This window comes from Fringilla coelebs (genome assembly GCF_963513975.1).
Source record: "Fringilla coelebs genome assembly, chromosome: 7".
Lineage (NCBI taxonomy): Eukaryota > Metazoa > Chordata > Aves > Passeriformes > Fringillidae > Fringilla > Fringilla coelebs.
The window spans coordinates 20,015,982-20,039,306 of record NC_140035.1 but is presented as its reverse complement, the minus strand read 5'-3'; the positions used below and the strand labels follow the sequence as shown (position 1 = coordinate 20,039,306).

Here is a 23,325-nt window from a genome sequence, read left to right as displayed (position 1 = left end):
TTTATCAAATACAAATAAAGGGCTAGCATTTTTGGGATCCCATTTCTGCTTCTCTGTCCTCTCTCCAGTCATTGAGATGTCATGGTAAAGTAGAAAATCAAAAGTGATTCTCTTGAAGTAGAAATGCTGGAAGTATGCTGCTTTGGTCCACAAAACGTTTCTAAGACAGCCATAAAATCAAGCCAGCTTTCAGGCAGTAGCAAAGCTAGGCAGTGGCATTACAAAAGGCTAAAATAGGAAGAGCATGGTGTCAACATTCAGGTGTTTCCTAGAGTTCCATTGCCCCAGAGCATGGAAATGTGTGCAACCATGCTGCAAATTGCATGTTAGAGGCGGGCAACATCCAAACTTGAGACTAACTGCAGATACAGAAGATAATAGGGAAAATTGCCAATGTATGAGTCTGAATTTGGAACATCCAAGTAAACACGTTAACAGAATAATTTTCCTGCCTGTCTTCTGGCAAGCAGCTGTTACTGGGGACTGTCTGGAGAGCCTGCAAGCCTGTCATGTGGAATGCATTGCTTCTTTTGCAGCATCTCAAGTAAGCCAGAGTACTTGAGTCACTTTTGTGGAATAATTCCAGTGAATTTTAGCTTTCCCTCCCATGTTTCCTTTTTTCTTCCTGAGAAGAATGTGCCCTTACTCTTCCCTAAAAATATAATGTTCTCAACAACACTATTCCTTCTCCACTCAGGCAGGAATAAGGCATTTGTACTCCCAGTTTACTAAATGAGTTACTAAGCTATACCAAGTGGTTCTTAGCAATCACATAATTGTAACTCTTCACTCTGCCAGGATACCTAGTTCCCTTTATTAAAAAAGTCAATCCCAAAAAAAAGCGATATATTTTTGCAGTTATTGATCTTTTATTAGTCAAATCAAACACTCTGACTACTTTATTTGAATGCACTGACATAAAATTATTTTCTATATTATTTCTAATTCTTTCTATATTCTCTAAGAATATAATAACCTGAAGATTTTAGTCATCGTTTTGTAATTTCAGTAAAGCAGAAGTAAATACCATAGTTGTAGAAATGCCAAGTCTAGCAGCCAGAGAGCTTCAAGTGATCGTCTCTGAATTGTTGATACAATTCAGCTATTATTGGTGAGGCATTGCTACAGACATATCAGATCAAGTCCAGAAAAAATAAGCTCTTTAAAGGTTTTGCAGTGTAGTAATACCCGTCAGTTAGAAAGGAACTCAGTTGCTGTTCTATATATTCTTTTGTGGTTCAGTCTTAGAAAACCAGTTTTACTACTTACCCTTTTTTGCACTTACCATTTAGGATTTGTTCATTCTGGCAACAGCAGACAGTTTGTTTCAAACAACCTTTGGTGAAATGCAACATGAATTCACTAGTCTGTGATCTTTTTAATTACCAGACCAACATTTTGCTTTTTGTAGGCAGAGTACTCAGAGGCCCTGCTTTAAGTAGCAAACAGCAGCTCCTCACAACTGTTCTTACTCTTACGTGCCACCCTACCCAGGTGTCCTTTCTAGCAGGTATTCCTTTAAACAATCTTTATTATAACTGGGAACCAAATTAATTTATTAGCTGTTCCATCTTGTGGGATAGCTGTTACAGTTCCATAAGGAAAAAAATTCTTGCTGTTGAGTTTTTGGCAATCTTCAGTTAATGTAAAGTGATATGAAAAGTTTTCTTCTCAATGAGGAAAAAAAAGACAAAATCAGAATAAAATGAGCAAGAAACTGTGCTGTTAAAGTAATTGGACATAAGAAAGAAACATTTTTGCACATTGAAAATGCAGAAAGTTTGGGTGAAGTTACTTAATTGTGAATGCTGGCAAAAGGGCTAAGATCCCTTCAACTCTATGTGTGAAATACACATTTGAGAGTCTTTCCTCGCATTAAGAGTTCACTTGTATATTTACATCTTTCTACATATGTATATATAAACTTTTTCCCTTGGGCATCTAGTGCTAGTGAAAATAATGGAAGCATAGGCCATAAGCCTTTTAGGTTTGGTCTTTTAAAGGATGCACTTGAAACTGCATTTGATGTAATTAATTGAGGTTTTATCTGCTTACTCTGGAAATCACGACATGAGTGCTAAGCACCCCCTGAAAATCACAGGAAACAAGAGTACTCACAATTTCATGTTAACAGTTCCTTAGTCTGATTTTTGTAAAATAAAAACCTATCGGTAAATGGGTTTCCTGATCTCAAAGGAGTTAGGTACTGTCTATGAGAAGTAAAGAAAATTTTTGTCTTCTCTTACTCTAATTAATCTAATGCATTAATTCACATTTAATATCAATTTGACCCTATGCAACAGTACACCCCCGCCAGCAACAGTGACTAAAAAATGTTTGCATATAAAATCTCCTGGCAAAGTATAAAGTACTAGCTTTTTTTCTGGTGGCTGAGTTTTGTTTAGAAAATAACTTGAAGTAAAAGCACTAAATTCAGGTAGGCTGCCACCAAGTATAGAGGTATTTGTATTTGGTTTAGATAGTTATTTTAAACAGTTTAAAAACTACTGGTTTGTGGTCAGCATTTTCCTCCCATTTAAACACAAGTTTATTTTTAGAATTTTCTGGGTCCCTGCATAAGTACAGAAAGCAACTCACAGCTTGCAAAGCACAAACCATAAGCATTTATTGATTCTGCTTCTTTAGTGTGTTCCAGACTGTAAGGAGGGTGCCAAGACACTCACAAGTGCTCAGGGCTAGTTGTTCGGGATTCTCTGTTCTTAAATAGCTTTCAAGGTGTTTTGAAGTAAATAGAAATCTCTTCTGTTTCTGAATGCAAATGTCTATGTGAGAGCTGCCAGCATGGAAATCTCCATTATCTGTAGCACAGCAACACAGTGTGCATTTAGAGTGATAGAATTTCTTACACAAGGCCCAATCTTCATCAAAGTCCAGGCCACTTTTGATCATTACAATTTGCTGCATTTAAAAAAAAAACCCAAACAACAAAAACAAAATAAATTAAAAAAAAAAAACCTGATGGATGTACATTTATAGTTGTACCCAACTCTCACTTTTTAAGTCTGCCACAGCTTAAAAATTAGCCACATAGCCAATTCCTGGAAGCTACAACTTGGCTTCATGAATATTCATAGGAATAGTACCTGCACTATTTAATAAATGATGCCGTTTCAATGTCTTGCCCTGGGAGGAACTGCTTCAAAAAGCCAAACAGCAGTGAGCATAAAATTTAAGTATCTGCTTAAAAGTTGGGTTTTCTGTTTTAAGAATACAGCTGCATATTAGTTTTCACCTTCATATATATATATAGTTACTTATAAAATAGCAGGTAATGGACAGGTGTTCTTTCCTGGACTCAAAGTGAAAACTTATGGAAGATAGGGTGGAAGTTGGGTGTTACTGCTGCCCTTTATTTCTACTGTTGTTTCATGATCTTTTTAAATGTCCTTTTTGTGTTGTTTTTTCTTTCCACAATTTTAATTCACTTTTTCTTTTGGATTATATTTTCCTTAAAAACTCACAACAGAAAATTATCATTTTTCTAGAGTGCTTCTCTATTGAATCATCTAGAATGATCCCACTCAATTAGTAAAGCCCAGAGCAAAAATAAATATTTGCATTTAGAGTTACCATGCTTATGATGACAGTGAGGATAGCAAGCTCTGCTTTGGTGAGCTATGCTCCTGAGCCCGTCTTTATCACCATGAAGTCTACAGCGTGTGTTTTGTTTTTGTGGGTGTCTTCTAATTTAAAATGAAAGCTTTCATTCTGCAGATTCTGAATATACCACCTAGAACTCCAATGTATCAGATAGGCTGCACACAGTAATTAGGGTGAACAGCTGGGAGCTTTGGCTCAGACTGAACAACTCCTGAACCTTAACAGGGTCAGGCAGAGAATTGCTTGGATATACATATATATGTAAAAACATATAAAATGTATTAAAAATACAGTAAAATACATAATTTATTAATATTTTTCTTTAAACCAAAACATACACAACCAGAAAACCTGAGTGATTTTATTTCTCACACAAAACCAAGAGAAGGATTTTGTCTAAGTGGTTTAATGGTAACACTACAATTTTCATACTACATACAAAATTTATCCTAGATAGTTTTACATACTTTGATTAATTAACAGTTTGTATTAGAGATGCCTTAAGTTTTAGCTTTCATATTTTCCAGATTCTGTACTGCATTATTATATAACTCTGAACTTCATGTTAAGTGTTAGCAAGTTCTCTTCACAGTTTCGTTAGACAAAACAATCCTTTTCCAGCCCAAGAACCAAGGACACCTTTGCAGCTTCAGGCCCAAAAAGTATAAACAACAGTGAGCTGAGGAGAGCAATCTGAGAGGATGGGACTGCATAACCTGAAGCGGTAATTGGACAATTAACCCCAGTATGTATATGGACCAAAACTTAGAAAAGTGTGAAAACATGTGACCTGTCATCCATCTTGGGTGGAGCCACAGCCAGGCTCATACTGCCCAAGGTGTATCCTTTGAAGGCCTTTTTATAAATACCTACTTTATTCCTTTAACACTGTCTAGCCTCTGTTTCAGGTAGCCTCTTAAGGCATCATCAGAGTTGCATAGGTAAAACTATGTAAGACAGATCATAGCAGATGGTAGATAATAGGTAAGTCCACATCTTTCTCCTCGATGTCCAGTATTTCAATCCTATTGCTGAAGAGAAGCAATAAATGCTGCATCTAGCATTAATGATGAGCGGGTGAATACATGAAAAGCAATGATAAACTACAGGCAAGTGTACAGTGTCACAAAGAAAAAAAGAAACAAGACCTTATCTAGTAGTACAAAATGTTAAGATTAAATTCAGCCAGAAAACCAGTAGTTGACTACTATGTACGGAGTCCTTAAATAGCATCCAAAATTCTCTGTAGCTGGTGTTTATGGCTTAAATATATACAAAAGTTCTCCCTCCTTTTTTTTACAAAACACTTTCTCATTTATTTTATAGCATTAAGAATCATCATCTCTTGCAGTATCCTTAAATAGCATCCAAAATTCTCTGTAGCTGGTGTTTATGGCTTAAATATATACAAAAGTTCTCCTTCCTTTTTTTACTAAACACTTCCTGTTTTTTTGTATAGCATTAAGGATCATCATCTCTTGCAGTATCACATACCATTTGGTAAACATAACAACTGAATCTCCTGTTAGGCTTCTGTTCTATATGTAATACAAGGTCTTTGTCAAAGTAAACTTCATGACTGTAAGTCTGAAATGAGAAAAAAAAAAAAAGTTCAGGTTGCATTGTCTATTTCCACAACTTGCTAATATCTCTATCATTTTCCACAAGGAACAAAAAAATATTTAACAGTGGTGAACTCCATGATCAGGCAGAAATTTTGTGTGGACACACAGAGATTACTCTTCCAGATAAAGGACAGAATTTTATAACTTTGAGAGGTTTCTCACATCCCTGTTTTAGGAATTTAAGTTCAGAGCATCTGATTTAAGATCACAAGTTGCCTAGGCAGTCAATGATAAAAGAAGTGTAACAGTGCTGAAAATTTCAGACCATCTAAGTTGGATGTCCACCTAAACTTGGACTGTTTAAACAGCCCATTCTATCTTCCCAAATATATATACAGTGAAGTCTATGCTTCATTTTATGCATGAGGACTTCAAGTTAAACTAGGGAGACTCTTTACAAGTTGAAAAGTTAGTCTGACATAACTAGCCATGGAGTATTTAAGTGGATAAATACTTTAAAAATACATTAAAGACAACCCTTTCCCCAACCACAAAAACCCCAAACAAAACAACCAACAAAGAAAAAAAAAATCTTGATTTCAAATAATGGAGATTTTCAGGTAAATTAATTACTGTCTGATGAAGGACTTAAAATTTTAGAGCTGTAATTGTTATTTTATGCAAATCTCATCCCTTTGCTACTTATATACCTGCTTGAAATCTGAACAGAAATGGTACGTGAATGAGTATAGGGAAGAGACAGTGGGAACAAAAGACAAGCATTTTCCTCACCACATCCCAGGACTCCTTTAATGGAATACTCTTAAGTAGAATCCCATGTTCATTGCAATGAAAGTCAAGGTGAGCTCTTCCATCAGCGCCTATCTGAGTAACTGCCACAGTGGATAATAAATCCAATTCATCCTCATAGTCCACAATTTTGAATGTCTTAAGAGAAACAAAACCTCAGGTTTATAAATCGAACACAAATTCACATTCCCCTCTACCTAAATTGCATAGCTATTTTTTCTTCATGTGAAAGCAGTACTGGGCAAATTCCAGTTCTTAAGTCTTCTCATCCAAAAGAAAACTTTGGGAGCCTGATACCCAACGGGCATTTTTCCCAACATGAGTTGTCAGGGAATTTCAGCAAAATTCATTAAGCAGGAGAAAAGGAAATGATGTTCTGAAAAATCCAAATGTGCAAGTACACGTATTTTATATGTAGCATATAAGAAATATAAAAGAAGTATTTCTTAAGTGGCCAAAGAAGTATATTTAGGCTCTGGAAGCAGAGATGTTAATAGACAGTGTAGCTTTAAACCATCATTGGTTTTGAGGGAATGTACATTAGAGTAATTCCAGGAATATCTGTATGTTCTGTTCAGATCTCTCTCTTGCTCCACAGATTATAGGTCAGTGAAGAACTGACACCAAAATCTGAAGATTGTGAATGACCTTAATTGCCTTTATCTCGCTGTGACATACTCTAAATTCAAGCCCGTTCTTTTCCGCTATAATGTAAACACATTTACTGGAATCACAAATATAGTGCAACAACAGGAAAAAAAAAAAGTACAATTACTTTTCTTATGGTTAAAAGAAAAAGTGAATAGAATAAACTGCAGACCCTTAAGGGTTATACTGGACTGTGCTGTGTTTTTACCATAGTAAAATCTACTTCCTCAGAATAAAAAATAGGGGTGACTGCCAGAAACTGATGAATTTTACCTGTTGTGCTTATGTCAGTTACAGATCCAGCTCTAGACAGAGCTAAAAAATATTTTTCATAACCTTTTAACACTCAAGTGGTGTTTTCAATCTCAAGAAGCAGTTAGTTAAAGGAGAAGTGCTAAATACCTTATCCTACATTCCAATCAAACTAACTGGGAGGGAAAAATAAAGTTGAGAGATACTATAAAAAAGACAAGAGGATCCTAAAGGAGAGGAAAAGAAAAAGTTTCTTTCATTTCATAAAATGCTTGATAAGAAATGTTCAAAGTAGATATTTAAATGGAGAAAGAGTAATGGTTTATCACATTAACATATCTTTCCTGTGCCATTGAAGTCACATGAAATTATGATATCATGCGGCATAAGGTCAGTTCTTGAAAGAAAGAAAAAATACAAAGCTCAAATATTGATCATGGAGAAAAGATGATAAACAATATGTGAAGCAACTGGAAGAAGACAAAGAGAAGAGGAATAAAGAATTCAAGGATATAGAGAGCTAATGGTTACACCCACTGCACCTAAAACAAGAAGGGCTTCTGGCTAGCTAAACACAAAAACAATCCATGAAGTGCTCTCACTTCAGTTACCTCTTGTTCTGGGTCATCATCCAGCAAGGTAAATCGCTTCTTCACCACTCGACCAGAAGCTGTTACAGTAACATTGTTGTTCACCTTCGGAGAAACATAAAAAAAGTGTCTCTAGACTTCGGAGCAGTGTAGTTGCTGTCGTTCTGACAATGTATCTATTCCGCATATTTTGCTTTCTGACCTTGTTTTACTTATTAGCTACGCATAGCCCTGGCGCTGCTGTTTTCTTTGAGTTCATGAGCTTGATGACTTTAGTTGAGATATTATTGCTGTTTACTCATATTCAGAGGTGTCCCACAGAGGTGGCAAAGGTTCTCAGCTACCATAATTTTTTGAACAGAAGTGACTAGAACCAAGATTCTGGAATGAGAATTAAGACTGCTAAATCACCACTGATTTTTTTTTCCTAAACTTTTACTTCCAGAAGATGGGGGAAGTAGCATTTTAAACCACCGTTTAAATGGGCTTCATTAACACCAGAAATATTAAAAAATAGCTTCACAGCATAGGCAGGATTCGAACTCCTATATCTTCTTACTGTCACAGAAGTTACTTACACAACTCAAAAAGCAGTATGGGAAGTTATTAGATGACCTGGCATTTAGTTTTTTTAATTCAATACAAGTTTTGTTCTTGAGTTTGTGAAGATTTTTAATACACAGACTTTTTTCCCACAAAAGCTTAAAAATTAGCGTCACAGATTTGCACACTTTATAGTATTCAAACTATAAAAACTTGCTTTTAGGTAAGACATAACCTTGTCTGCTGAATCAAAATGACACTTCCAGGAACTACCTAGAATTTTTTTCACGTGTGCTCTTTAACCTTTTTGACATCAGATTGTCTTTGTGATTCTATATCACAAAAGACTTCATTAAACAACTTAGGTGATAAAAGAGCTCAGTTCTACCACTAGTTTTAAATCATCCTCTCACACTTGGTTCTACCTTTCTGCACTCTTCTGATCCACTGATGACTCAGTCCTGTTCTGCTCCAGTTCAGCAAAACAAGCAAGCAGAAAGTACTCACCTCTTCTACCAGGTTATTCTGTTATTTTAGAGCACTGACTTGGCTCACCAAGGGTTAGATGAATGCCAAACTTGGCACATGACAGGCATGCATGGCCAGGAAAAGGAACAGACTTTTGAAAGCAATGTAGTGTCTTTGTTATGAGAGACTTGAAACTTTTCTAGCATTTGTATGATCAACTTACCTGAGCACCAGAGATGCACACAATTATCACTTGGTGGCACCTTCATTTCTGAAGGTGCCTTCAAATCTGTCACCATCTTTTAAGTATGTTTTATATCCATGATACATGGTTACACTGCCCACCTTAAAGAAGACTGAAAACTAAAGAAAAGACTGAAAGTTTCAGAAATCTATCCTGAAAGTGTTACGGCTTTCAAAAGTCTTTTCATACTGCTTGAAGTCCAATGAAGACAGAACATGTCTTTCAATAAACCTTGGATAAAGCTCATAAAATACAAATATGCAAACCCCCTGTTTATAGCTCAAAATCACACATTGTGATCTCAGACACTAAACTCACACAGTTTTCTCTGTTGGCTACAATCGTAAAATCTTCTGCAATTTCCATTTGATCTGCATGATTTTTAACTTCCTTAAGCTTCAAGACTCTACAAAAGAAACAAATTAAAAAGTAAGTCATGTATTCTAATCTGCTTACTACAACATTTCTATATAATTTTTTTAATCTAGTACATTAAAACATTCTAAATAAATAAAATGGAAATTAGTTATTTTTGTAATTTATCAGTGGAATTTCGATACAGTAGTCCTTGAGTATTTCTCATACCAAAATCTAAACTGTGGCCTCCAGTGCTCACATTCATCACACAGAAATCTGCAGATGTTTCTAGAAGAAAGTCTGATTCTGACAAATTAATAGATTTTATAATCTCTATAGTCTGATGAGTGTTTGGGCCTGCAAATCGTCAGACTACTAAATTTATGCAGTTATGCAACTTCTCTTAAGAATAAAAAGATTTGAGTAAAAAAGGCTCATACTTTATCAAATTTGGTCCCACGTGGATTATTCTACCTGACATATCTGGATGGAAATATATCCAGTCAGGTTCAAGTGAACAGCATTTCATATCCTGTATGCCATTTTTTGCCTGAAGAAGAAAAGGAAAGCTTAGAATATTAGTATTTTGAAAGTCTCACAGATCTAATTAAAGAGGAAGTACTGAGCTCCTCACTATATACCTCTGGAGGTTTGTAAGTATTGCTCCTAAACATGACCAGAAAGGATGGCAGTAGAACAATAATAAAACCAACAACAACAATAATAAAAAACTCAGTTCCAATTCTCAAGATGTTCAGTGAACTAGTTTTGAGATTTTTAATATGCAGTAAGCAATAACCTTGAACCTTAGCTACATATTGTCCTATCTCTCCTGAAACTAAGCAGAATGAGGATTTAACCTACACTGTGCAAACACTTCAACAATTCCAGCTATTTGAGTATCCAAGTCATGGCACGTGGCAAGACATGCGACAAACATTAGCACAGAGTTTGACTTGAGCTTCAAACCTCAGGCTTAGCCACTTTTGTGCTAAGTATTTGTGGAGCATGTAAGCCTGGAATACCTTCTGATTTCAGTAATCAGATGCAAGCCAGTCAAAATCCCGGGATTTTGGCAGTGGCTTTCTTTTATTAAATTTAGCTGACACTGATCATTCAAATTATTATCATGCCAAATATATGAACCCACATAGAAAAAAACAGATGAGAAAGGATTTTGCAAGACCATCTGAATCCAAATTGATCTTCAGTTACAATTGTGGAACATCAGTTTTGAAAATAAGGAGGGAAGTAATTGATTAGGCAAGCAAAAGAGATAAGGATGTTTACAGATGAGACTTATTTAGTCAAGAAACTCTTAACAGCCCCAGAAGTTGCTTGAGCTACAGAATGACCTTCAGGTCAATTTCACATTCAAAATAAAAGCTGAGAAGGAGAGCTCACAAAAAATAGCATTCATATGATGAATAGTACATAAAGAAAAGTAATTAGGAACAGATTAAATTAACTAATAAAACCTTTATCAGGACAGAAGGGGATTAAACTGAGCAATCAAATATTTTTTAGGGAGAGAAAGAAGGTACAAAGATAAACTACAAACATTAAGGACATTTATTCTGCAATATCATAAAATTTTAAATAACTCTGTAGCCGCATTTAGTAGGCTGACTAGTCAGAAGTGCATTAGGATGTTACCATGCAAGGAAACAGGTAATGAGACTTTTAAGTCATGAATACAGTGCTGTGTAGCTCTACTGCACTACTATTGTATTGGAATGAAGGAAATATGAGAAGCAGTACTGATTCAGAAGAACGTATTTTACACATGACTCCATGGGATAGCTAATTTGATACTGGAGTGAGCCTGTGAAAGCACTACACTGGTAAACAAAGGTATTATAACCTACTCAGAATAAGAGATGAAGACAAACATAATACACATTAAGTTCAGAGAAGCTGCTTTCTGAATGTATTACCAAAGCATTGTCTTTCAGAGAACAAATATGGAAGACTCCTTTATGTTTTTTCTTGTTTGGTGTGATGATATAATGCCAAGGGTAACCTCCAATTTGAAATGCATTCTCCAGAGAAGATGCTTCAAATAGCAAAGGTGGGGTATCTGCAAATATTCGGTAATGTTAACACCATTAGTAGCAGAACAGTCATCATTCCATTGATGCTTACAATTCTAAATTCCAATAAAGCTACTAATTCTTCAGAACCTTTGAGGATTGCTGGAAACACACTTGCTATTAACTCTTTTCCAGTGCCAGCTATGCTACCTCCCTCAGCATCCAGGTGCACATCTGCAGTTCCCTCTTCTTCCCTCCCTCCCTTCAGAAGGAGGGTTACTGCCTTCTCAGATCTTGATGCGGAATACTTTTCTAGTACCTTTGACTTACAAGCAAAGACACAGCAAATAATTAAAATTATTCCAGCTCACCTGATTGAGAAAGGATGCACACATGAACAGATCAAAGACCATATCAAGATGGTCACTATTCTCTTGAGAAAACCAGTGATAAATAACTGGAAACAGCAGGCAGCAACATCAAATAACAGAACTGAATGCAGGAAGATAGCACAATCTGAATATTCGTTCTTCTTTTGTGTAATACAACAAAATAGTGTGGACCACAAAGGATGCAATGCTGAGATCATAAAAATCAATCAAAATACAGAATTTTTTGCAATTAATGGCAAAAGGTATCTAGTTTTCCTTTTGGTTCAGTTTGGATAAATTACTGAGATGTACTAGGCCATTAGTACAAGTCTTCTTTTTACTAAATGAGAGGCATTTTTAATGAAATGAACTTTACAACTTCTGCCAACTAGTTAAATTAAAGCAATTTCTACAGCTGCTATAACTGAATCAATTTTAGACTGAAGACCAGGTCTTTCTAACAGTACAGAGAAAAGCTGGGGGAAAAACTGACAAAATGTGGAGAAAATCTGCAGTTACGAGGGGAATTTAAACAGGAAGAATATAAAAACTCAAACTGAATTAGTGCAAGAACAAGGTTCTTATCTGGACTTTGAGTCCCAAAGGTCTTATCCAAATTTTGACTTACTCTTTTTCTGCTTTGTCTAGGTAATTATCCTAATGCTAATGGTGCTGTCATATGACAGACATCACATATTATGCTTATGGAGTGCTTCTTTCCTCTTCCTTTGTTCATGTTTCCATCAATTTAGCCATTTAGATTGATTGGAATTAGTTCACTGCCAATGGAAATGAAGTCCTTCCTAAGCTGGAAAGTGGTTGTGTCCCATTTGCTTTTTGGAGTGACACGTAAGAAATGGGAGATTCTGTACAAGAGACAAACTGCATCTGCTGGAAATGTAGAGAATGTTGAAGATGGAAGCATAAGCAAAGGACCTGCTGATACTAAAATCCATCAGAAAATGAAAAATGAGTTAAGAAAGTTTGTGACATTTTACCCAAACAACTTTTTAAACAAAGCTTATATATCAAGGTCCCTCAAAAATTCTGGTAGACTAAATTATACAATTAAATGTATCTCAACAGTATATCAATAGTGAGTCGTAGAGGCTGCTTATAAAATACGCCTTTCCTATTATGGCTTCCACCTAAATCACTGTGATAATGTGATTCTGCTGCCTCAACTCCATCATTCCCTCTTGTATGTCACTTGCTCTTGTTGCCAAACACCTCCTGTTTTATTGTTTGCAAGTCTTTTCCCAAGTCTTGCCAGTTTTCAATCTCCAGTTGTGCTTCTTTGTTTACTTACTTTAAACTCTTCAAACTTATCTAAACAAAGCTCTTCCTGACAACACTAACAAGTGTTCTACATGCAAATAAAAGCCAAAGAAATAAAAACAATATAAGGTTTCTACAAAGTATCCTTCTCCTTTCTTTTTTTCCTGAAATTACTGTTTCAGCTAACAATAAATCAAACTACAGTTTTAAGTTCTGAGCCGTTCAGAAAATAACACACTGTGACAAAAATCAATTCCTCCCCAGCAGCTAAGAGCTGTAGCATAGTACATCTTAGCTTGTAAGTTTTGATCTCTATACACTTTTGGGTACCTCACACTATAAAACCAGTACTGTAACAATGCCCATCCCTTCAGGCAATTTCTGGAGGGAGGCTAGGACTTAAGTAAGAAAGAAGACTACACACAGTTAAATTATTGTAAATACAAGCCTGCACTCTGAAACTGCTAAGATCTTGCTCACTGAAGCATTTGCCCATCCCATTCTTGATAGAAAACAACTCAAAAACCACAGGAATGAAACTATTTGCAAAAAGCAAGCATGAAAATGTACGTCATGGGTTCAAAACCTCCTAACCACAAATTCCTGAATATGATTAAAGATCAAAAAGGTTTTCTCCAGTACACTGGTTTTAAATCTCAAAACTAAAAACTATAATGGTCTATAAGCCATGAGATGAAATCTTCCTATTACAGTTTCCACAGCAGGTTTTCCACAGGTCCCTAACATTAAATGGTGATTTCACAGATTGAGATGGAGACAAAAAATTTCCCTTTGCAAAAACTGAGACATCAAATATAGCAGCCTATTGCTTTGTTTTGATAAAACATTGCATTATAACCTCACTATGTAAGTCTGTACTTTATCTTTGTGTACTTTATCATTTTATATAAATCTGGATTGATTTTGTCTCATTATCTGACACACTGAAAAAAAAGAGGCATTTTTATGTGGACAATCATCTGAAAAAAAAATTTGATACAGAAACATTCAAAATTAAATAAATAAATGCATGCATTCTTTGATGTTTGTGAAACCAACCTTTTAAATTTTTTTTAGATGCCTCAAGTGTAGGCTTGTGAGAATGTATTTTTAAAGTAAGAAAAGAAATTTCAAAAGAAGTCTCGCTTTGGTCATTCATCAAGATTCTTAGCACCAAATTCTAATCTCAAGTGCACCAACAGAAGCCACTGTTTTCTTTTAGAGAAAGAATTCATTACATAATGCAGAACATTTATAAGTTAATGATTTGAGGCATTAGAATTGTTTTTTAGGAATTTGTTCTCTTCTCAGGAATTCATTTTACTGAAATCGGCACATTTGTGACCACTTAGAATATCAAAATGCAAGTCAGACAAACTGTATTTAGTCTCACTGAATCTCCTCTGCAAGTTAATGTTCTCATATCTTTTGCTTACATATCCTATTCTGTTTCCGGGTGCTACTAACAGATATCCTAGTCCTTCCTCTTTCTCAAGAGCAATTGCATGTCAGAAATAAAGAAAGGGGTGTACATTTCATGCACTGATGATAAAGTTTTTCAGATAGCTTAGTTGCTCTAACAGTTTTCTTGGTCTGTCCTATATAATTATTACTGTAATTAGAAGTAAAGCAAAGCACATTTTACTGTAATGTAAGTCCAGAAATACAGCTACAGCACAATATGAGCACAGTAATTTTAGTAATTTTTCTTAGTGTGAAATTAGCCACAATCAATCCATAAAAGCCACAATCGAGCCAATACAAAGATCATAATTACCTGTTATTTTAATGTTACATGGAAGACCAAATGGATATTTTCCTACAATTCCCACCTGACCATTCCAGTTGAATTCTTGTCCCAAATCAAATGGTTGTTCCATGAACTAAAATAATACAGAACAATTTAGCTTCACAGATACATATTTACTTGCTGTTTAGTTTTATTCTCTATTACTACAGCATTCTTTATCTAGTTGGATACTGCTTGAGGTCTTTTGAATTAATGGCTGATTTTTGATTGAAAGGATATAAACTCGCATGTCTAACTGCAGTTCTGTTTGAGATCAAACTTCCCTGTGCCCACCAGTTTCTGGCCTTAACAATCACCTCTAACTACAGACTAGGTGTGTAGAGAGAAGCACATCTGGTGTAACACTGACATAACTCCCCAGAAGTGCCTGTATGACCCTGTATCTCTTACGTTCTGCCACCTGAACTGTTGCGAGTAATTTTTCTGATAGGTGTCCATTTTTATCTTCTGACTGTAAACAGATATAGGCAGGAACCTACATACCCCATGTACTTATGTAGAGTACATGAATATTTATGACTTTTTATCCAAAAATAGCATGGATTGTATGAAAACTCTACTTCATTACCTGTTCCAAAATGGCCTTGAAGTTATAGAGTCTGACCAGACCCATGCTATACATTACAATCAGGATTCCATTAGAAACAGCAACATCTGTCACACTATTACCAAAAATCTGGAATAAAATGAAGCAAAAAATATTCTATTAGAGAAGAAATAATTGAGAGAAAACACAAATAACTGACATTATGTCCTTGATTTTGCAATCACTTTTTTTTATTCTGACCAAACTCTATGATCAGTGTTTAAGTTTTCTGTAACTCATCTGTTCTGCTGAGTTTCTTTAATCCATTGCACTGCAGTAACACCTGAGGTTACAGTAGTCATATTCTGCAAGCAGATTCACACTCTAATCAATTCTCAGTAAATCTTCATATCATGCTACCCAGTTATTATCATACATGAATAGATAATATTATTCAGCATCCCACGTTAGCAAAACTAGCAACTCAATCTAAAAGTCCTGATTTCAGATCTTCTGTTCTTTCTTCATCCCCAGTCTAAAATACTAGTCTAATCACAACTCTATGACTGCATACAGCTGTACTGAAACTACATTATCCAGCTGTCACAGAGTAGGGGTTCTCTTTGAATCCAAATTAGACATATACAAGAGAAGTTGACTTCTCTTTTTTAAAAATTATGCACTATTCATTTGTGCCACTACTTAACACATCACTGAGCTAACTCCACAAACTAATTTTTAATATTTAATTAATACCAACATGTGAAGTTGATTTGGGTTTTTTTAATAGATATGCTTGAAAATGTAGTTTTCTTTAATCTGACTCACTATGTGAAAAAGCAATTAAACCAGTTAAAACAGGCTTAAAAACAATAAAAAACTAAAGAAACCCAGAAACTGTAAGACACCTATATCTTAACACTACTGGCAATTATGTGATCTGTTTGGTTCTGAGAGATATATTCACTCCTGAGCCTTTGCCTTTTATTTAGTTTTATGGCTTTCCCAATACATTTGCTGGCTTTGTCTCTTTCAGACACAAACTCTAATATAATCTTCCAACCCTAAAGTCTCCTTTCTATCCTTGAGACTTCAGCCACTCTGAATTCCCAATGTATTGTGGTATAGCATCTCAGTAAAGCTGATGCATGAGGTGCATTCTGCAGCCTTAGGCAGTAACACTAACCCCAACTGCAATCTTAACAGTTACATTCCATTGATCTGTGTCAGGTCTGGCACTGCCTTACTGCTTGCATCTCCTGCTGGCTGTATTCTCACATCCCAAATGCTGCCCTGTCCATTACAATTTTAACAATTTCTCTGATGAGTACTCAGCACAGACCCAGCTGAAGAGGTGCCCCTTCACATGTTTTGCCTGCTATGACCATGATGAAACTGGCATGCCTTTCCTAACCAGATTGAGAACACCTTTGATACTGGTAACGTTTTTTCCAGTCCTAAATACTAATTTTGAACATAACAATACACATACCCCCAAGCTTTCATGGGCCCAAATGAAAAAGTTTAAACCCCTGCCCTCACTTGCCAGGCCCAATTTCAATTACAGCCTCAACCCAACCTAGCACCAGTTAAAACTCCAGCTTATAACTCTGGATCCTAAAAGACACAGTACCTACACAGACATAGTTTTCATGTTTGTATTGTTTCATGTGTAAGTTGTATCCAGAGCCTTCTTGACTTAAAATAGAACAGTAAAAATTACCGTCAGGCTCAAAGTTTCTTCCCCAGTATATACACTTACTTATAGGTCAGAAACTGAACTCAGATTGTTTGTTCTTGACTAATAAAGCAAGATATATTTACTTTTGTCATTCAGTAACAGTGATAATAAAAGTGTGAAACATTTGTAATTGCATATAGAATTCATAGACTATTACTAGGACTGGCTCAGAGGCACATCTGTCTTTAAGGAGTTGAAAAGAAGTGTATAAACACTTTAGGGTTCCCTAATTCTTACGATTGCTTTAAGAAAAGGCTAAAGTCCCGCTGCATGTCAAAGAGTAATCCAGTTAGAGAATCCATTTGTATCTTCTCTTCTGGTCCTTAGAATTAAGAATATTTGCTCCAACGCCCCTATCAGACACAAGAACCCTGCTGCTAATTAATGTTTCAATTCCTTTTACAAGCTTCTAAGTATGACTTCTGAAATAAGTGTCTAAACTGGAGCTGTCATAGAACTACAGTACAGATTACATATTATTAGAGAAATTAACTTACCTTTTTGTTTATTTCCAGCATTCCAATGAATGAAAGAGGCAAAACTTGGAATACAGCAAGATAAAACAATACAGTCTGTTGGATTCCTGCCTGGGAAGGAACAATACTGAACATAGTTATTAAAGGTAGGACATCTTTATCTTCTTCCATAGTAAACAAGTATAATGTTCCCATCTTTATGCTTGTAAATTTTCTTTTTATCAATGTTGTAAAAATTACAACACTTACCTGCCGTGCTGCTGCAGGAAGCTTATTCTGAGCTGACTTTACAATCATTACCTCTTGAGGAGTATCCCAGCTCAGATACCTGTTTGTGACAAGAAAGGCCTGTCTTAACCACTTAAAAACCATTTATTAATGTATTATTTCGCATAAAATATAATCAACTATAACTAAGCAGATGTCTGTGCCCAGGGAAACTTGACTATTTAATCTGGAAGAGGTGCTGTTTGCAATAATGCAGAAATCCATGGAACTAGGAATGACTTATTTCATACAGGATTGTGAGAAAAATTTGGAAAGTGTGAATATTCACTATCTTAATTTTTCTCCTTTCCTTCATAATCACCACTTTCCTATCCTTCAGCCTAAAGAAAATATTATTTTCTGAAAACCAAAAAAAAGCAGCAGTTTACCAGAAGCAGTAACTGCCCTGCTTTAAAAGAGAAATATGGCTACCCTATGGAGAAAAACTTTTGCAAATTAAAAACAGCTCAGACTTCAAACATATTGTTTGTATGTTTGATCAGGTTGTTTTTCACCTCTTAAAAGTCCTCTCCTGGTATGTTGCCATTGCAATACTAAAGGCTGTAAAGCTGTCAGAGAATAGCAAATAGTAGGCTAGGTTTTGTGGAACTTGATACCAAATTTGACACCATAATACTAAAGTAAATGAAATTGTTCTACAAGTAAGAGCATGCAGGAAGAGTACTCATGGTCTGGATTAACAAGCCTGTTGTCAGCCATAGGGTAGTACTAAAACCACACGATTACCCTTCTCCTCTGTAGTACTAATCACTGTTAATTATATAAAGCTCTCCTTCTCCACTATACTGCTACTGACTGTTAGATATAAAGCCTAGTTGTTGTTTAATACCTGAAAAATTTGCAACAGGAACCAGCAAGATACACTTTTTCCAGTACTTCTCCACTGTCAGCAGAGAGACGTAGAAGCCAGTTCTGCACTGTCAAGACTATCAGGGAAGCTTTATAATCTGATGGACTTGGTAGCATTTCCCCCTACATAAAAAAAAGGCTATTAGAAAAAAGTTTGTACCACAAAGATACAAAACATTTTGATACAGAAGAACATAAAAATAAATACAAATGCCTCAAAAACTGAAGGTGGAAAGCTGCCTACTAATCAGATCAGCATCTCTAAGCTCATGTCCATATCAAATAATTACCTATGACACAAATAATCTGCTGTCACACTTTTTGCAAGACAGTTACCTCTTCTAGAAAAGGCACCCTTTAAAAAAATCTTTGCCTTGCAAAAATTAACAGCTTACTGATCTATTTGATACGAATCTTGAAGAGAAAACTGTTTAAGTATTTCAAAAGAAGACATTCAGTGATAACAGTAACTGCTACAAATGGTACTTACACTGCTTTAGTTTTAAACACCTCAAGGATAGGACTAATATTTCTAAGCTCTGTGGACACTGGGGGAAGGAGAGAAATGATGCAATTATCAGGTAGAAGCAGGAGAAGAGTTTTTGGGCAGGGTTGCTTCAATGGGCCTCCAGTGTATCTGCTTTTTGGTTTTTTTAATGTCAACAGATCTGAAGAAAACTAAAATTCCCAGCTACTGTCCTTGCCATTTAAAAATAAATAAGGATATAAGTAGAATTTATTTTGTAAGGAATTAAGAATTAGTTGCATAAGAATAAAAGCACTGGTTTTAAAATCTTCCATGACAGCTTATGAAGAAAGCATTTGAATGCACTACTGAGAAATTCAGAGAAGTATACCTCTAAATGTTCAGTTACTATAAATAAGGCATATGTTGCAAACCTTTAATGACCTAACTCCATAAAAATATTGAGAAAATAGTTTGGAAAGAAAAAGCACTCCATTCTAAATGTTTCATCAAAATATATTAATTTAGTATTTTGCACAAAAATGTTCTAGTAATAAATAATCTTACCAGTGGGCATTCCAATAATAAAGCATCTTCTATTTTTTCAGACTTGGCACACTTTGACTTTTGATAAATTAGTCTTGGCTGTTGTGCAATGCTAGAGGAAAATGATTGCTAATCATTAGTCTGTTTTATAGACCACTTTCTATCAACAAGTCATTTCATACAGTTTTACAAATCCTGCCTTCTCCTTAGGCAGGTCAGAAATCTAAACATCTTATTTTTACTTTGTAAACATACCTGAAATTGCTCTCAAAATAAGGTCTAATAAACAATAGTTTATATAATGTAATACTTTCAAGCTAACCTTCTCTACATCTTTTGGTCTGGTTGCCTTTTTTTTTTTTTGTTTTTGTTTTTAGGTTTGAGTTTACTTTTAGTTTTGGGTTGGTTATTTTTTAAGTAACAACTTTAATAGTAACATTCTTGCTCTAGTGATATACATTATGAAGAAAGCATATTTCAAAAACTAATCATCATGGATCATCCTGGAACATTCCACTCAGGTTCTTCCAGTGCTGCCTTTTATAACAAAGGTGTGGCATCGTGTCTAAGTATTTTAAAAACCCTCTACTAAATAAAATTGATGCCATTTGGGTTTTGCCTTTTTTCCTTTTATATATTCTCTGTATTCTTCACACAGATATTTGTAACTCTGTCACCTATTGTATTAGTAGCTAGTTTTCCCACTATCTTTCCATGGCCTTTCCCTAGGCAGAAAGACAAAACAAATTTCAGAGCTCCAAGATCTGGGAGGTACAAGGCCCCAGTGCTAGCTTGGTTCTACGTGGGAACCAAGGCCGAGAACATCTTTGAGATACATTCTCATGGACAAAGTACAACTAGTGCTGAAGTGGGGGCTCCAAAGAAGGGGCTTGACCTGGGAGGTGCAATTACATCACTACCTGTCCTCCTAACTGGGGCTTTTAATCAATTATGCTAATTTCCTAAAACCTATAAATGTGTACTCATCCCTGTAAGGGTAGGCTTTTGTGGACATCTTTCCTAAGTGCCTCTGAAGGCCTTCATTAAAGATCCCCTTTTATATTATCTCCTTACTAAAACTGAGTTTCATTTCCAGGTTGGGAAAAAGGCCACAAAAGAAAAGCTTTGTACTGTGCACAGTTTTGCCCTCTGGGAGAGGATGAGACAAAAAGAAAAACCTGAAAGATGTTAGACAGGTTAACCCAGTACTGAAAACATTCAGACAGTGTTGGAATAAAAGCAGATTTAGATCTCAGCTGTGGATGCTAGATTAACTTAATTGACTCTTAGTGGTTTACCCTGACAGAGTAGTTTGTATTTTATGTATCATTTGACACTATCTCAAAACTGCTCTGTCCCCAGCTTCCTCAGCAATGCAGTTCTCCCAGTCCATGCTACTTCCCTCACAGCAGGGACAGGCAAGGACAAGGGCTGGTGCACACAGATATCCTGTCCTCTACCCTAGCATGTGCTGCTTCCTAACCTGTCTCTGCAAATGACCATGGAACAGGAGAGACTATATTAGATTGGAGAACTGATCTACAAAATACATTTGCCAAAATTAGCCCATACTGCAGGCTATACTTTTACATGAAGAAAAATTTACTTATTTTATACAGAATTCACATAGTACCAAGCTTGTTACATAGGCTGATTCTGTGACACACTCTTTAGCACAGTGCTAGTTGCCAGACTACAACGAACTACTGTTCATTTGACTTTTTAGTGCAAGACTAGAAAATTGTGTTAATCTTCCATTCCTGCTCTAAAAGCTGAGGATATACTCCACCCAAAAAATCAGACTTTCTTTTACCAAAATAGGTGTCACATTAAGATACAACAGCCTCTAAATGTAATGCAAAGATTGTAAACCAAATATTTATCACCTCCTTATTTTTTGTTCCCAAGTTCATTGTTCCCAATGAATTAAACTCCATTTAATTCTCAGCTATTTGTATGAGTAAAGTTAGCAATATAACACAGAATCAGTCTCAAATCTGTAAGTCAGTACCTCATAACTGTAAATTTATTACCTGGTAATACAGCACTGGTAATTGTCCATATAAATTCTTCCTCTTTCATATGCAATAGGAGATGCAGAATGAGTTGTCCAAACATTCTTGAATTTAGTACTTTCCTGAAACACAATAGTTACAGCAGTGATGGCTGTTTGTAACAAACTTTGCTTCTGAAAATATTTTGTTTGGCTCTTGCAACTTAATAACTTACATGAATTAAAACTTTACTGCTGAATACATGAGAAAGAATCTTACTTGGTTTTTATAAATAAAATTAACAGACCTTTTATAAGGAAATTTTGTCTTTTTTAAAGACCAAATTAAATTTTTTTAATTAGCTATTATGGACAGGAGGGGTAAGAAATATTTTGTCATTAACTTGCCTGTATTAAAACTGGCAACTAAACTTCCATGGAGACTTTTGAAATCAAGGACTAGACTCACCAGAGTATAAATTCTTTTATATGTAATTAATTTGATTTATTGAACATTTAATTCCATTCTGCTGGTGGTGTTTGGTGTGAAAGACAGAAAAACGTATTTACTGTTATTTGCAATAAGCACCTGAAACGTTAAAGAAATAAACTGCTCACATTCGAGTTTCTTGCCTGCATTTGAGATATCAGGAGCTCCATACCATTAACAAAGGGTCTAGTCTTCAAAAAAGACGTGTAAGTCAGACGTACTTATTTTTATTTCAGTAAACATTACACGCCTATTGATCTAGTTACATAAGCAGACACTTCAGCTGACTTCCAATAAATGTATTTTCAATATAAAAGCTAATTCACTTCCACATTCTTTTCTAATGTATTTCTATCAACTATGAAATGGAAGCAGTAATTGTTTTGACTAAAAAAAAATTTAAAAAAGAGTTCAGTTTGTAATTGGTTCAATTCCTATTTTTTTTGTAACATCAGTTTCACTGAGAACTGGGGTTACATTTACCTGAAAATTCCTGCCAATTACCTTATTATGCGAACTCCTTTCAAATTCAACATGAAGCACTAAGAATTTAAGATTAGTATTAAATATGAAGCCTTCTTGGGGAAATAAGCGATATAGAATCTCATAAAAGCTTATTTCTAACACAATTATTAGATACACAAGTGCCTTTGCAGTTTTTGCCCAGCACAATCCTCTCTACCTTTCTAGTTATGGGCCTTGTGAAATAATTTTAAGTACTACTCTCTTTATCAAAACTGCACCATTTTTCTCCCCAGATTTGTTCTCCAGCATGACCGGGGGCCTCTCGAACGCCTGGGCTGAGGACTGACGCTCAGCCCCCTCGGCTGCAAGGCCGAACCGCGGGGCTGCAGGCAGCGCCGGAAGGCAGCCTGTTACCTGACACATGATCCTTCTGAGGAGTCCCAGGTTCTTCCTGAGGGCGACACCAGCATCTCTGGCGTAGAAGCCGTGGGCCCTGCGGGTGAGGAGGCGGCACACGTTGTGCACCCCGCACGCCCGGAGGGCGGCCCTGCCCCCGCCGGCGGCCGCCTGCGGGCATTTTCTCGGCCCGCGGGGCGGGATCGCCTTTCTCCCCCGCTCCAGGCTCGCTCTCGGCAGGGCGCGCAGCCTTGCAGGCCCAGGCCCGCGCCGGGTTTATCTCAAACTCCCGCCCTTGCCCGGCGAGAGGCGAAGCGAAGCGGGAAAAGGCCCGAACGGCCCCTCGCTCCTTGACCGTCGAGCGAGGCAAACCGAGGCCTTCCTACGTTGCTTGTCGCCCCGCACTTCCCCGGCCGCCGCAGCTCCGGTTTCCGCAGACGCCAGGCGGGGACAAGCCTGCGCCGCCTTCCCCGCGGCCCGCCGGGTACTGTAGTTTTTC

The 23,325-nt window shown here is 36.2% G+C and overlaps 1 protein-coding gene across 1 annotated transcript; it reads right to left on the bottom strand.

The window, feature by feature from the left end:
• Window positions 1–3,925: 3,925 nt before the first annotated feature.
• DCAF17 (DDB1 and CUL4 associated factor 17) lies at window positions 3,926–23,265 on the bottom strand. The gene is made up of 14 exons (XM_084208948.1): window positions 22,845–23,265; window positions 21,516–21,619; window positions 19,504–19,594; window positions 18,451–18,593; window positions 17,583–17,661; window positions 17,355–17,444; window positions 15,159–15,266; window positions 14,558–14,663; window positions 11,036–11,178; window positions 9,539–9,648; window positions 9,060–9,147; window positions 7,508–7,591; window positions 5,979–6,134; window positions 3,926–5,208 (listed from the first exon to the last, which is right to left on the bottom strand). The coding sequence occupies exons 1-14, from the start codon at window positions 22,851–22,853 to the stop codon at window positions 5,083–5,085; spliced, it is 1,437 nt and encodes a 478-aa protein (XP_084065074.1). The 5' UTR covers window positions 22,854–23,265; the 3' UTR covers window positions 3,926–5,082.
• Window positions 23,266–23,325: the final 60 nt, after the last annotated feature.

Excerpts from the sequence above, each read along its gene's own strand:
- DCAF17 (XM_084208948.1), bottom strand. Across the intron at positions 14,664-15,158 it reads TCAAGGCCATTTTGGAACAG|TTCATGGAACAACCATTTGA; the intron begins GTAATGAAGTAG and ends GTATTATTTTAG. Across the intron at positions 5,209-5,978 it reads TAAAGGAGTCCTGGGATGTG|ACTTACAGTCATGAAGTTTA; the intron begins GTGAGGAAAATG and ends TTCTCATTTCAG.